The 13,306-nt window shown below is 36.2% G+C and overlaps 1 protein-coding gene across 4 annotated transcripts in view; it reads left to right on the forward strand.

Moving 5' to 3' along the window:
* Eps15 (epidermal growth factor receptor pathway substrate 15) overlaps nt 1-13,306 on the forward strand; it is a gene marked incomplete at its 5' end in the record, with an annotated part of 118,529 nt that overhangs the window by 42,321 nt on the left and 62,902 nt on the right. For all 4 annotated transcript variants that reach the window (XM_013521700.1, XM_013521701.1, XM_005398604.2 and 1 more), the window contains 1 exon segment: nt 8,783-8,855. In XM_013521700.1, coding sequence (XP_013377154.1) covers nt 8,783-8,855 — 73 coding nt within the window.

Below are 13,306 nucleotides of genomic sequence, written 5' to 3' on the forward strand. Positions count from 1 at the left end.
GCAATGACGTGATTGATTAAGTATTAAAGCTCTGGGTTATAGTGTGCATTTGGTAATAGGAAGGCTACTAGTTCACTTTTATTTTATTTCCTTTTTTTCTTGGTGTATGTTTGCAGTACATCATAGTTACATTCATTTTAGGGTATTAATACATGTATATGTGTATCTTGACCATTTTTGACCCCTTGACACTCTCTGTCCTCCCCCATGTCTTCTTCCCTATCCCAGTAAGTGTGCCTTTTTGTTTTGTATCATCTCTCCTTTATTTTATGTATGTATGTATGTATGTATGTATGTTTTAGGTTACTCATATTAGAGAAACCATGTGATAGTTAACTTTCTGAATCTGACTTACTTTACTTAATATTTGACTTACATTTTACTTAAATATTTACTTAATATTTACTAAATAAGTAAAATAACTTATTTTACTTAAATACTTCCATTTATTTCCCTGTAAATGACATGTTTTTATTATTTTTTATGGATAAATAGTATTCATATGTGTATATATACCATTTAAGATGTGTTCTTGATATATGTATGTATATGTATATATATATTCATCAGTTCAGCTGTTGGTTGGCATCTAGGCTATTTCCAGAGCTTAGCTGTCATGAATTGGGCTGATATAAACATGAGAATGCATGTGTTACTATAGTATGATGTCTTCTTTTGAGATCTAAAGAGCATGGAGCATCACTACTAATAGCTCTGTTTATAAGACTCCCATTATTTGAAAATATCCTTGCAAATGTCTGAATCTGCATTGTCTAGTATAGTAGCCACTAGTGACACGGAGTTATTGAAAAGGTGCTCAGTAAACATTGGTTGAAATATGGCTGGTACAAATTAAGATGTGTTCTTGGTGTAAAACATACTAGATTTTAAAGACCTAGTGTGAGAGAAATAATGTAAAGTATCTCAATATTTTTCATATTTATTACATTTTGAAATATTAATATTTTAGATATGCCAAATTAAAGTATATTAAAATAAATTTCACTTTTTTACTTTGAATATCTAGCTGTTAGATCACTTAAAATAACACATGTGGTTGATATCATTCTGTACCTACTTTGGTCTGACATAATTATGCTCTGCAAAAATTACATTTAATTTTCTTGTAATATTTTGTGGCAGAGTAACTTATTAAGGGGACACTGAGTGATAAATTTTAAAGATGTGTTATATTCTGTCTTTGGCAAACAGAAACATCTGTCAAGAAATTTAAAAGTCACAGTCTTCACCTCCGTAGTGGCTGTCAGCCATCAGTTTGTATCTGTTGTTACTACTTGTAGAAAGCTAGTGACTATACATGAGAAACAGTAGTAATAATAGCGTAATTCATTTCGTGGTTATTATGCGCTGGTCATCATGTTGGAGTCTTTCTAGGTTAATGTAAGGTAATCCTGCCCATCCAGTTTAATTATCTCTATTTTAGAACTGAAAAAACTGAGACTGAGTTTTAACATTTCTTTTAATTTTTTTTCCATCTCATTTTGTCCTGCTGGCTAGGTAGAGTAAATGCATTATTTTAGATTTACAAAGTAAACTTCTGTTTCTCCTTTGAAAAATGAACCATCTAATTTTGGGTCTTGCCACTAAGGGATGCTTTGATTATGTAGCTATGTCCTAAAATTTATTTTGTTTTTGATTCCAGTTATGCTGTATTTTCAAAGATTTATGCCCAGGAATATAATCTCTGATGAACTTTTCAAAAATAAGGCTCATTAAGACAGCCAGTCTCGAAGCTGGGTGTCACGGTGTACACCTATAGTCCCAGCACTTGGTAGACTGCAACAGGAGAATTGCCACGAGTTCGAGGCAGCCTGGGCTACAGTGAGACCATGTCTCAAAAACAACAACAGCAACAAACACACAGCCTCTCCAAACTGAGAGATGTAGTTGTTCACATGGTAGTGTGTGTATATATAGCCTTAAAATTACACCCCCAAATTTTTTCCCGCATTTATCTTAAAATTTTATAATTAATGACTGTTTGTTTTCCCCAGAAAATTGTAAATAAGGGCCTGGCTTTAATCTTGTTTGGCATATGGTAGTCAATAAATATTTGTTGAAAGAATGAAGTAATACATAGTCATACAGAGAACAAATAATTAGGCCAACTTTTAAATCCAAGGTAATAATGTTTTTGTCCTCAAACTTTAAATATAATCAGCATAGTAAATTTTTAGAACAAAAAAATTGTCTTTTAGCCTTGTTTGAAGGAAAAGCTCAGACTTCCTCATCAGTTGTGGGTAGTTACTTCTGTAACCTAGCTGAAGGCTCCTGCCAGTTCCCGAGATAAGCAGCCAGGGTGTTCTATTGCATTTCTGTAGCAGCTGTCATCAGCTTTCTGAGCAGCAAGAGCCTCTGCCTCGTCTTTTACTGGACAAACTAGAAGAGAAAGAGTTCTGTTGCTAAATAATGCCATTCAGAGTTTTAAAGAACCACAAAGCCCAGCAGGGCTCAGAAATGTCTAGGGATTTAGCATTTCCTGTGTTGAATGTCTGCATGGCTTTATCTAGTGCTGAAATTCTTTTATAATCTTATCCTTATTTATTATTCCAGCTTCATTTATCACACACATGAACTCTTCACCTCAGATGAATTTATCTATCCAGAATTTTTTCACTTCTTTGCTTTTCTTTTTCAGTAATATTTTTATTATGGTAAAATATATGTAATATAAATTTTACTGTTGTAACCATTTAAGTGCACGTTTGAAGTAGCATTAATTATAATCACTTTATTGTGCAGTTGTCATCAGTGTCAGTCTCCAGGACTTTTTCATAGTCACAAAACAGTTTTATAACAGTGGCAGAGTTTATTCAAGAAAGCAAAAATGAAGTGAGAGAGAAACTGGCTGTGCAGATCAAGCTTGGGCTGAGTAAATAGAAAAAGGAGGAGAGCAAAGAAAGTACATGCTGCGCCTGGCAAACACAGCATGGGCTCTCACAGAAAGTTTGGGTAGCCAGAATAAACAATATAGTTTGAATGGATATCAATTTTTGTCATAAAATCGTTCTCCTGTACAGCTCCATCCTCTCCCTTTTGGGTTATTGATGTCACAAATAGCAATTTTATTCATGGTGTACCTACTAACATAGGTTTATAATTACTTTTTATGCATTTGTCTTTTTTTGGGTGCTGGGAATCGAACTCATGACCTCACACTTGCCAGGCATGCGATTTACCGCTGAGCTATATCCTAGGTGCATTTGTCTTTCTTTTTGTCTTTTTGAGACAGTCTCACTATGCAGTTCAGGATGGCCTTGAGCTCACTTTGTAGTCCAGGCTGGTCTCAAACTCACAGTGATCCTCCTGCCTCAGCCTGGAATTACAGGCATGTGCCACCACACCTGGCCACATTTGTCCTTTAAGTCCTGTAGAAAGTAAAAAGTGGACGAAATTATAATACTGTTGGTCTTTATGTTTGCCCATGTATTTACATTGACTTGAGGCTTTTGTCTTCCTACCGTTTTAAGTTTATTGTTTAACATCCTTTCAATCTAAAGAACTCCTGTTAGCATTTCTTGTAGGATAAACAAAATAGTAATGAATTCCCACAGCTTTATCTGGGAGTGTTTTAATTTTTTATTTTCAAGGACAGTTTTGTCAGGTACAGAGTTCTCACTTGACATTTTTTTCCTGTTCAGTACTATAAATATATTGCATCCTAATGCCTCCTGGTTTTCTGCAGAGAAACCCACTGATAATCCTGAGAAATCCACTGGCAATCTTACTGTTGACAAGTGCTTCTCTCTTTCTACTTTGTCTTTGTCTTTCAGCGTTTTTTTAGTTTGGCTGTCCAGGTTTATCCTACTTAAAGTTCATTTGTCAAATTTGGGGAATTTCCTTCTTAGTTGTCACCATCTTTTTTTTTTTTTTTTTTTACCAGAAACTGAACTCAGGACCATGCGCTTGCCAGGCGGGCACTGGGCCACTGAACTACCCTGGCTTTTTTTTTTTTTAAAGTCTTGTTTGCTTGCTGTTTTACTGACATTTCTGTGTTTTCCTGTATAGGTAGGAATTTGCATTCTCCTACCTGACAGTTCTTTCCTTCACAGCTTAGCTGAAGTCTTATTTCCTTCATGAACCATTGTCAGACTAATTGCTGTTGATAGACATACCATGATTGTCTGCACAGTTTACTTGGTAATTAATCTTCCTTCCTTCACTGATACCAAGGAAACTTTTCCTTTCCCCCTCTGAAGAGTCAGGTTCCTATCCTTTGTGTTCCAGCAGCACCCACGACACTGCATTGTAATTATCTCTTTATGTTCTTTTCTCCAACACTTCAACAGAGACATAAGGTGATCTGTGATAGTCTTTATAAATTTTCGATTATTTTTCTTCAAATCCTATGCATTGAAATCATACATTGAGTTTCCAAAGGCAGAGAATAGTTAGATAATTTTGAATATTTAGATAAAATTTTGAGGTTATTAGTGATTATATTATATACTCTACAGCTGTATGAAAATGCTTTCTAACCTTTATTGTAACCACAAGTCCTTTTTACAAATTTGAAAATTACTGCATTATTTAAAATTCTAAGTAAAATTAATATTTGAGTTTAAAGCCTTCTTTTTCCAGTTACATGACATCTTGTACATTTCACCTTCCAAGCGAAAGATGGTAGAGATACTAGCATTTATATATGAAAGCTAAGATGAGGACTCTGAAAAGGTTAAGTGACATAGTCAGAGTCAGAAAAACTTCCATAGCAGGGTTAGCTTAGAATCCAAGTCTGTACTTTTTGGCTCATTTTCTTGCTCTGTGAAAGACCCAATGCCAACTGCAGACTACATAATGAGAATAAATAACATGCAGTTCTCTGTGTGCTGGTAAGAGATGGGTAGTAAAGCTGTTTCGTAAGAACATTCTTAGGGTTAAATGTGTACCAAAAAGATTTTTATACATAAGCCTCAAGATTGCAAATTTTAGCTTTGTGAGTTTTCAGAGCTTTCTACTTTCCAGTAGTTTCTAGTTTTTACTGTTTAGAAAACAGTTGATGCTTATGTTCAGAAAAAAGACATAAAACTGTGTATCTGTGAAGGACTTTGAAGGTGATTTAATCCTCTCTCCATAATAATACTGGAATTGTATCAAAATTGAGATAGATGGCTCACTCCCTTCTCCCCATAAATAGAGCCCAGGAAAATCGAAGTGAATTACATGGACTCAGGGTTCCTCAGCTTGACTGTCTTGTAAATAGCTTTTGACTACTTAATATTAGGTTTATGTTATCAACCTTGGGTTTCTGAAAACTTAGGCCTTGCCTTTTAGTAGTTCAGATACTGGGTTACATGGAATCTGACCTGTCAACCTTTGAAATATCTGGGTCTCACTCATGCTAAACAAGAGCCCTACCATTGAGCTACATCCCCAATCCTTTTTATTTTAGTTTAAGACAAGGTCTTATAAATTGCCCTGGCTGGCCTTAAATGTAAGTAGCTGGGGCTACTGGCATTCACTGCCATACCCAACTTAATTTTTTGTTTCTTTTTTCTTTTCTTTTTTTTTTTTTTTTGAGTGGAGAATTTCACCATTTTGCCTAGGATAGTCTTTTTTTTTTTTTTTCTTCCCAATCTTTTGAGACAGAATCTTCCTATGCACTTCAGGCTACCCTTGAGCTCACTTTGTTACCCAGGCTGGTCTGGAACTTGGAAGGATCCACCTACCTCAGCCTCATGAGTGTTAGAATTACAGGCGTGCGTCACCATGCCCGGCTTCCTAGGATGGCCTTAATTTGAGTTTGAAACACTCTTCCTGCCTCAGCCAACCTACAGGTGTGTGCCACACTGCATAGCACCTGGCTTTCTTTATAGCTTTGGTACTTTTGGATTCCTTGGGAGTGAATGGGGCCATAGAGATAGTTTAAAACAGAGGGCAATTAAGACAATTTCTTTTCCCTTTTCTGGAAATTACTAAGGTGAAAGCAGTAGCTTTTCATATCATAACGTTCAGGTGAGTGATGGGTCAGGTAAGATGCTCATATCCCTTTTTTTGAAATATACTTTACATCTTTCTTTTTTTTTGGTGCTGGGAATCTAACTCAGGACCTCGGACTTGCCAGGGAGGTGCTGTGCCTCTGAGCTATATCCCCAGCCCTCTTACATCTTTCATACTTACATATATTCGTGGGCTCCTTGGGAATCTACATACAAATACTATTTTTTATTTGGCACAGATCCTTGAAAAGATAATTAAGTTTTAAATTATTGATGTTAAAATGCTTTATATTGGTTATGTATACATCTCTTTTGGAAAACACATTGTTTAAAAGAGGGGAGAATATAAGAAAGATAGGGAGGTGTCTTTCATGTACCTAAATTTGTATTTAGATATTTTTCCTTGCCTGAAATGAGAGGATAATTACAGAAGTTAAGAGCCATTACAAGACATAAGAATAACAATTTGGCATCAGTGAAATTATAATCAGTAAGTCAATGAGATAGTTATTTCATTTTCAGTATGAAATAGGGCAGATGTCTTTTGTAGACAGTGACATAACTAAACATTTAATATTTTTGTTTTCTTTTTAGCAATGCATATTATAGTGCTTTATTTTAATTATAGAAGGAATTATGAGACCAGAATTGTACTAGATAAGCATGCATTGAAAGCTAAATTTCATTGATCTTTGTATTAAGAAGAATTAATACTGAATGCCTAAAGATTCCCATATTTTATTTAATTAGGAATGGTCTTCAGGCTACGTTTGGAGATTTCACTGTTGCTAACTAGCCCTTCCCCTAAAATTATGAAAAGAAATTTGAAGGCTTCCTCCATTTTACTCAGACATGGACTGTGTTTGCTGGTTAGAGCCAAGAGTCCTTTCTCCCAAAGCAAGCTGCCTTCCTGTGCTCTGCCATTCTTCTGCCGTGGCTACTTTAATTCAGCTCACTGCCTTCAGGCAGCCTCATGTGTTCTGGGCCTTCTGAGCACACACTCGGGACAGGAGCTACCAGCAGAGCAGGAATAACTGAGACACGCACACCCACAGTGGTGTGCAGCACTGATCTGCAACACTGGCATGTTTCCTGTCCTTATTATCTCCTGTCTGAAATGGAGCCGAAGTGACATTGACCTTGTGTGGAAAGCCTCCGAGGATTTGGGTTAGAGGGAGGGGGTTAGATTTTCGTGTGACTTACTTCTGACATACTGCAGCAGGACTGAGAACATTCATCTGCTCACATAGAGGAAAGAAAAAATTTCTAAGATTGAGCTTGCAGAATTTGTATGGTATTTGAACATTTTTTCCCTTCTGTTTTTCTATTTTTCAATTTTACCTAATTTGATAAGGGTTGGAGGTGGGGGATGGACTTTGCATAATAAGTAATTGAGGGATGGAAGGAGCGGGCTGCAACAATGATTCGCATGGTAAGGGACTGTTTAAAATCTCCAAGACATCGGGACCCACATTGCAACCCATCTGACAAACGGTTAGTGAGCTCCTTGGCCATCTCAAGTCTTTAAAAGTAACAATATACATATAGTCTTATTTATGTGCTTTTTTTTCCTTCTATATGAATCTTAAGATCATTGTGCCTAAATAGCCAAAACAACTGATTTTTGTTTACATTTAAAATATCACCTGAAGAAGTGAAAAATATAAAGCATGTAGTTTAGCCCCTAAGTCTCTCCTTTTCATATATTTGTCTCACTTTCCTTTGTGCTAGAGCTAAGTGGAGCCCAAGCTTAACATTTGGATTATATCTGGTATAGAAACTGAAATATAGTAATGAAGCTTTAAGGAGAAACTGCGTACCAATTGGAGGACTTGTTAAATGCTGCCCTTCTCTCTCCATGTTACCGTTTAAAGTCCCCTCCCCCATCTAGAATTTTATGGGCTTTTTCTCTCCTTTTGTAGAAAGGAAAGGGGTGGGAGCTATGTGTGTGTCTGTGACAGAGACAGAGACAGACATGGGTGGGGGCAGATTTTGGTAAACATGGGCATTTAAATTTCTTACAGCAAAAGAAATACCTTTATTTTGAATTCTGAATCTAAGGTTGCTTGAGATTCATTCATAGGAATCCAGCTCTGATCAAAGCATGTAAAAAATTAGATAATGATATTTCAGAGTAAAAGTAGAGCCCCATGTGTTTGAGAAATGAATGCTACTGTAAATCCGTTTTATAAATATAGTGCACATTGTTTTACATATTTAATTAGTTGTGTTAGTACGTGACCCCAAAATAGCTTTTCTGAGTACATGTGGTATTTGATAGAACAAATTGCCTGACTAGCAATCTTTTCCATTTTCTCTATGTTGTTGCATTCTAAAATTGATGTGCACTGGTGACTTAAGGGGAAGTTAACACTTCAGTAAATGGCCTTTTCCTTAATATTGTTCACTGTTTCTATTAGCCATTTTCATTTAATTTCACAGTGATATTTAAGGGTTAAGCTTACAGAGCTGATGCAACCCCTCCTTTTCTTCACCAACAGTTTTCATTGGATAGTATTTCCATAGCAACAGTGAGATCAGCGAAACCTGAGTGTTTCATTGATTATTTTTCTCTTCTTCCTTTTTTAATCTATTCTCTTTTCACCACATATTAGTGAGGAAGCTTTTTTTTTTTTTTACAAAGTCTGTATTGATTTCTATTCCATAAATAATTAAAAGAGGGTAGAAATATCTGCCCTTGATTTAATTATTGAATGTTTTACTATGTATTTAAAAAGCGATTCAGGATTAGGAGGATGGATAACGATACCAGCTGTAGCTGATGTTCTCAAATATTCTTGCATTGTTTGCTGGTCTTCTAGGGAAAAGAATAATGTGGAAAAGGACCTTAAGGAGAAAGAAGATACTGTTAAACAGAGGACAAGTGAGGTTCAGGTAAGTGAGCTATAAAATGTACTATTCCATTTCTCATTTAGGAGTATTTGTTTTAAATGTATAGAATCATTTATTTTTTGATGGATATGGTATTAGGTCTAGGAAATATCTCATATTTGTATGATATAAATGTCTTATCTTTTGTAACATGATCGTTTTTGCTTTGAATTTTGGCCTAAGAGGTTACACTACAATGAGAAAGCAGTATTTTTCAGCCTAGATTTCTAGGTTTGAAAGTAATTTTTAAAAGATTTTTTTTTTGCTTATTATATTATTGAAGTTAACTTTGAATGACTTTTGATGTGAATATTATTATACCACTAAAATTAAATGAGATCAATATGTCATCATCATCATCATCATCATGAAAAACCAAATTGCTTTTTCATGCATGTGAGATTTTTTTGGCTGTGAGACCTAATATTTTCAAAGACTGTTTCTTTCTTTTTTTTTCTTTAAGAGTAGAAGAATTTATTGAGAGAAAGAAAGCTTCTGTCTGAGAGGAACAGAAGGAGGCCCAGAAAATGGGTTGCCCTAAGACTGTTTCTTATAATACTGATAAGGTGGGAGATGATATGGAATAATTTAAAATAACACTTTATGAGTTACTTAGAAGCCAGGATAACTTAACTTTTACTTAAAGAGATTTTAATTCATTTTCACCTATGTGTTGTGTTAAATAGTTTCATTTTACAAATGGAAAAGATCATAAAACTTTTCTTTTTGGGAAACAATACAACATAGGATATTTCAGACATTAAAAACATTGAAAATTGGGTAATGTTTTATTTTAAGCAGTAAGCAATGCATGTGGCCATGTTATTGGGTACCATTTCCTGAATGCTGCACTAGCACACAATAGGAGATTGGATATAGAAGCACTGGTGGGACCTATCAGTTAGAGTGCATGGATGGGCATTTTTGCTTGTGTTACTTGTATGTTGGCTATCTCTGCTTGTACTAATAGTTTTAGTGGAAGGTCTAGTGTGTTTGACCCACTGTTTTATTTTGGTGTGGTATGTTTATGAGAAACTGTCAGGTGGATTATGCTTGGGAGGGGAAATGGTTTACTGAAGGGCTGGAGAAGCCAGAGAGGCTTCTTGTTCACAGCTGCTCTCTGATGAGGGCGGTGCATTTATTATATTTACTGAAATTTTCCTAAAAGCGGTGCAGAGGTCAAGAGATCATCACCAATATATATATTTCTCTTTCTGGTAGTGAGATTAAGTGTGGGAGGGCAAGTTACCTAATTACATTGTTTTTGTGTAGTTTTTAAGCTTCTTAAGAAATACAAAAGAATCACTGACTTTAAGCAGTTATTGCTGAAAATAATTTGAGAATGGAAGATAAAATCTACAAAATTTTCTCCTGAAGAAGAAATAGATATGTAGTCACTGATACAGTCTTAGACAGCTGCTAAATTTAGCCAGTTACTATTTTAAAGTACATAAATTTGGCAGATGTGGTGATGCACGCCTGCCTGTAATTCCAGCACTTGGGAGGCTGAAACAGGATTATTGCTGAGAGTTTGAGAACAGCCTGGGCTACCTAGTGAGTTCAAGGGCAGCCTGAACTACACAGTGAGACCCTGTCTCCAAAACTACCTGCCTGTCTACTTACCTGCCTGCCTACCTACCTAGGTTCTTGTGATCGACAGTAATTTTATTTGAGTACATCTACCTGTTGATTTTCCACCACTGCATCTTTTGAAGATGGGGATTTAAACAGCCACTAAAGACCACTAAAATTTCCATTGTTCTTTTCAGGCTAAATGTGTTGTCTTTGAATATTTGGTTTCTTACAATTATAAAAGTTTTGTTGCCAGTCAGAATTTCTCTGTGATACACCTCTTGTTCTTTGTGGTGATAGTAAGGTATGTGTTTAACCTTAACCTTTGTGAAATCTGAAATACATGGTTGGCATAGGAAGTCCAAATTAATAAATTTTTATGTAGAGGGTGCTGTATTGGGTTATGTTTAGTAAAGCTCAAGAAGTAATTGTTGCCGTGCGGTGGCACATTCCTGTAATCCCAGCACTCGGGAGGCTGAGGCAGGAGGATCGTTGTGGTTTGAGGCCAGCCTGGGCTACAAAGTGAGCTCAAGGCCAGCCTGAACCGCATAGGGAGACCCTATCTCAAAAAGACAAAAAAAAAAGGAATTTTTGATACTAAGTTCATTGAAATGTAGCAGGTTAATTAAAGCTTTGGTTAGTAGATTGCATTATTCATTTTATTCCAATATAAATATCTTTGAATTATCTATCGTAGTAAGGTGCTACACTAAGTGATGATACTTGACATGTACAAGGAATTAAAACCCCTCATTTTCAATCCTCTGAATCATAAAACATCTTACTAAAAATGATAATGATTTATTACTTACTGAGTTAACTTCATTATTACTGAATTAACTGATTTACCCATTGGTGATGAAGCACAGGCAAAGTATAAAATGGATAATTAAAATACATAAATTTTTTTGTCTTTTTGAGAACAGGGTCTTGCTATGTAGTTCAGGCTGGCCTTGAGCTCTCACCTTGTAGCACCAGCTGGTCTTGGAACTATCCTCCTGCCTCAGCCTCGAGTGCTGGGATTACAGGCATGCATTACCACACCCGGCTAAAATACATAATTTGAACTCAGTACTTACTTTGTGATTTCTCTGGTAAAGGGCATTTTACTAGAGCTATTAAATGGCAGAATTTAGGAAAGTATCCTTTGCTGCCTGTTCTGGCCCCAATTTCTAATGGAAATGCTGATGAGTGGGGGAGGGGTAAAAGGATTTGGGCCTAGGAATGAGTATCTGCTTAATCCAGACTTGCCTTTTCTCAGTGTATGCTTTTCTCCATATTGATTCACAAATAATGATTATATGAACTCAAACATAGAAACCAAACTTAAAATCATAGGACTTGAGGTTTTTTGTTGGTTTATTCTTTTTTGTTGTTATTGGTGATAATTTATTCTTTTGTTTGGTGTTGGGCTTTAACTACCAGGACCTTGTGCATGCTAACCATGAACTCTCCCACTGGGCTACCCTGGTAGCCAAGCTTTTTGCTCTGTATTTCTATACTTTACCTTATTTTATTTAAAGTAGAATAGCTACTACATAATTTCTAAATTTTCATTTCCCATCTCTATCCTCATGACCTCTCAGCTTAAAAATTTTCAGTTCAAAAATTTTTTGTTGCTTTCTTTCTTTTTGTTTTTGTTTTTTGTTTTCTGTTTTTAGTTTTGGGTTTTGGATTTTTTGAGACAGGTTCTTGGTATGTAATTAAAGCTGACCTTGAACACACTATGTAGCCCAGGCTGGCCTTGAACTCATGGCCATCCTCCAACCTCAGCCTCCCAAGTACTGGGATTACAGGCGTGCGCCACCAGGCCTGGCTCAAGATTTTTTTCCTAAAGAAATCTTTAAATTTTTTTTCATAAAGTGATGACTGCTGGCAAATGAGGTATACTACTAGTTTTATCAAATTCTATTCTTAAAAAATTGGCTCAGTGCAATCCAATTCCAAATAGAAAATCTTGTGAAAGGCCCTTTTATCACAGATGCTTATGGTTTGAGCCTTTTTACTGTAAGGGGAGAAGGTAGTCCCACATTCTTTTCTGTCTTACACTGCCTGTGTACAATCTTTATTAATATTTTTCTTCTGACTAGTCAGCAATTATTTAGGGACTTCCCTTTATATGAGGCATTCTTCAGTTTTGCATAGAGGTTCATGGCAACAACTCAGTTCTTGGCTCTGCCAGTTCCTAGATTTGTGATCCTAAGTAAGTAGTTTAACTACTCTGAGCTTTAGTTTTCTCTTCTATGGCATGGAATAAAAATACCACACACTTCAGAGGTGATGGAATGAGATAATCGAGCCGGTGCAGTGGTGTGCATTTGTAACCCCAGCCACTCAGGAGGCTTACGCAGGAGCAGAAGTTTAAAGCCAGTACCTGGATAACTTAGCAAGACCGTGTCTCAAAAATAAAAATAAAGAAAAGGGCTGGGAAAGTAGAACACTTGCCTAGCATGCCTGAGGCCCTGGATTCAACCTCCCCCATAATGGAGAGAGGGAGGGAGCTGAGGAGAGAGGGAAGGCAGGAACCTTTTTGGGCTGTGACTGTCACTTTAGTCGTACCCTATATTCTCAACTTGTATTGCTTTGTGTGATGAGTTTTTCCCTTTTTTTTTTTTTTTTACCAAGCCTATACAGTCTGCTATTTAAGCATTTCACTGTGCTTTAATTTTTTTTTCCTACCAGGTGTGGCACACACCTTTAACCCCAGCACTTGGGAGGCTGAGGCAGGAGGGTCATTGAGAGTTTAAGACCAGCCTAGGCTACAAAGTGAGCTCAAGGCCAGCCTGAACTGTAGAGAGAGACCCTGTCTCAAAAAGAAAAAAAAAAATAATGATAATTTTTCTAACTGTGGCCAGCGTTCTTTAAGGGCAAATATGTTGGTC

This window comes from Chinchilla lanigera, unplaced genomic scaffold (genome assembly GCF_000276665.1).
Source record: "Chinchilla lanigera isolate Chin_1 unplaced genomic scaffold, ChiLan1.0 scaffold00063, whole genome shotgun sequence".
Taxonomy (NCBI): domain Eukaryota; kingdom Metazoa; phylum Chordata; class Mammalia; order Rodentia; family Chinchillidae; genus Chinchilla; species Chinchilla lanigera.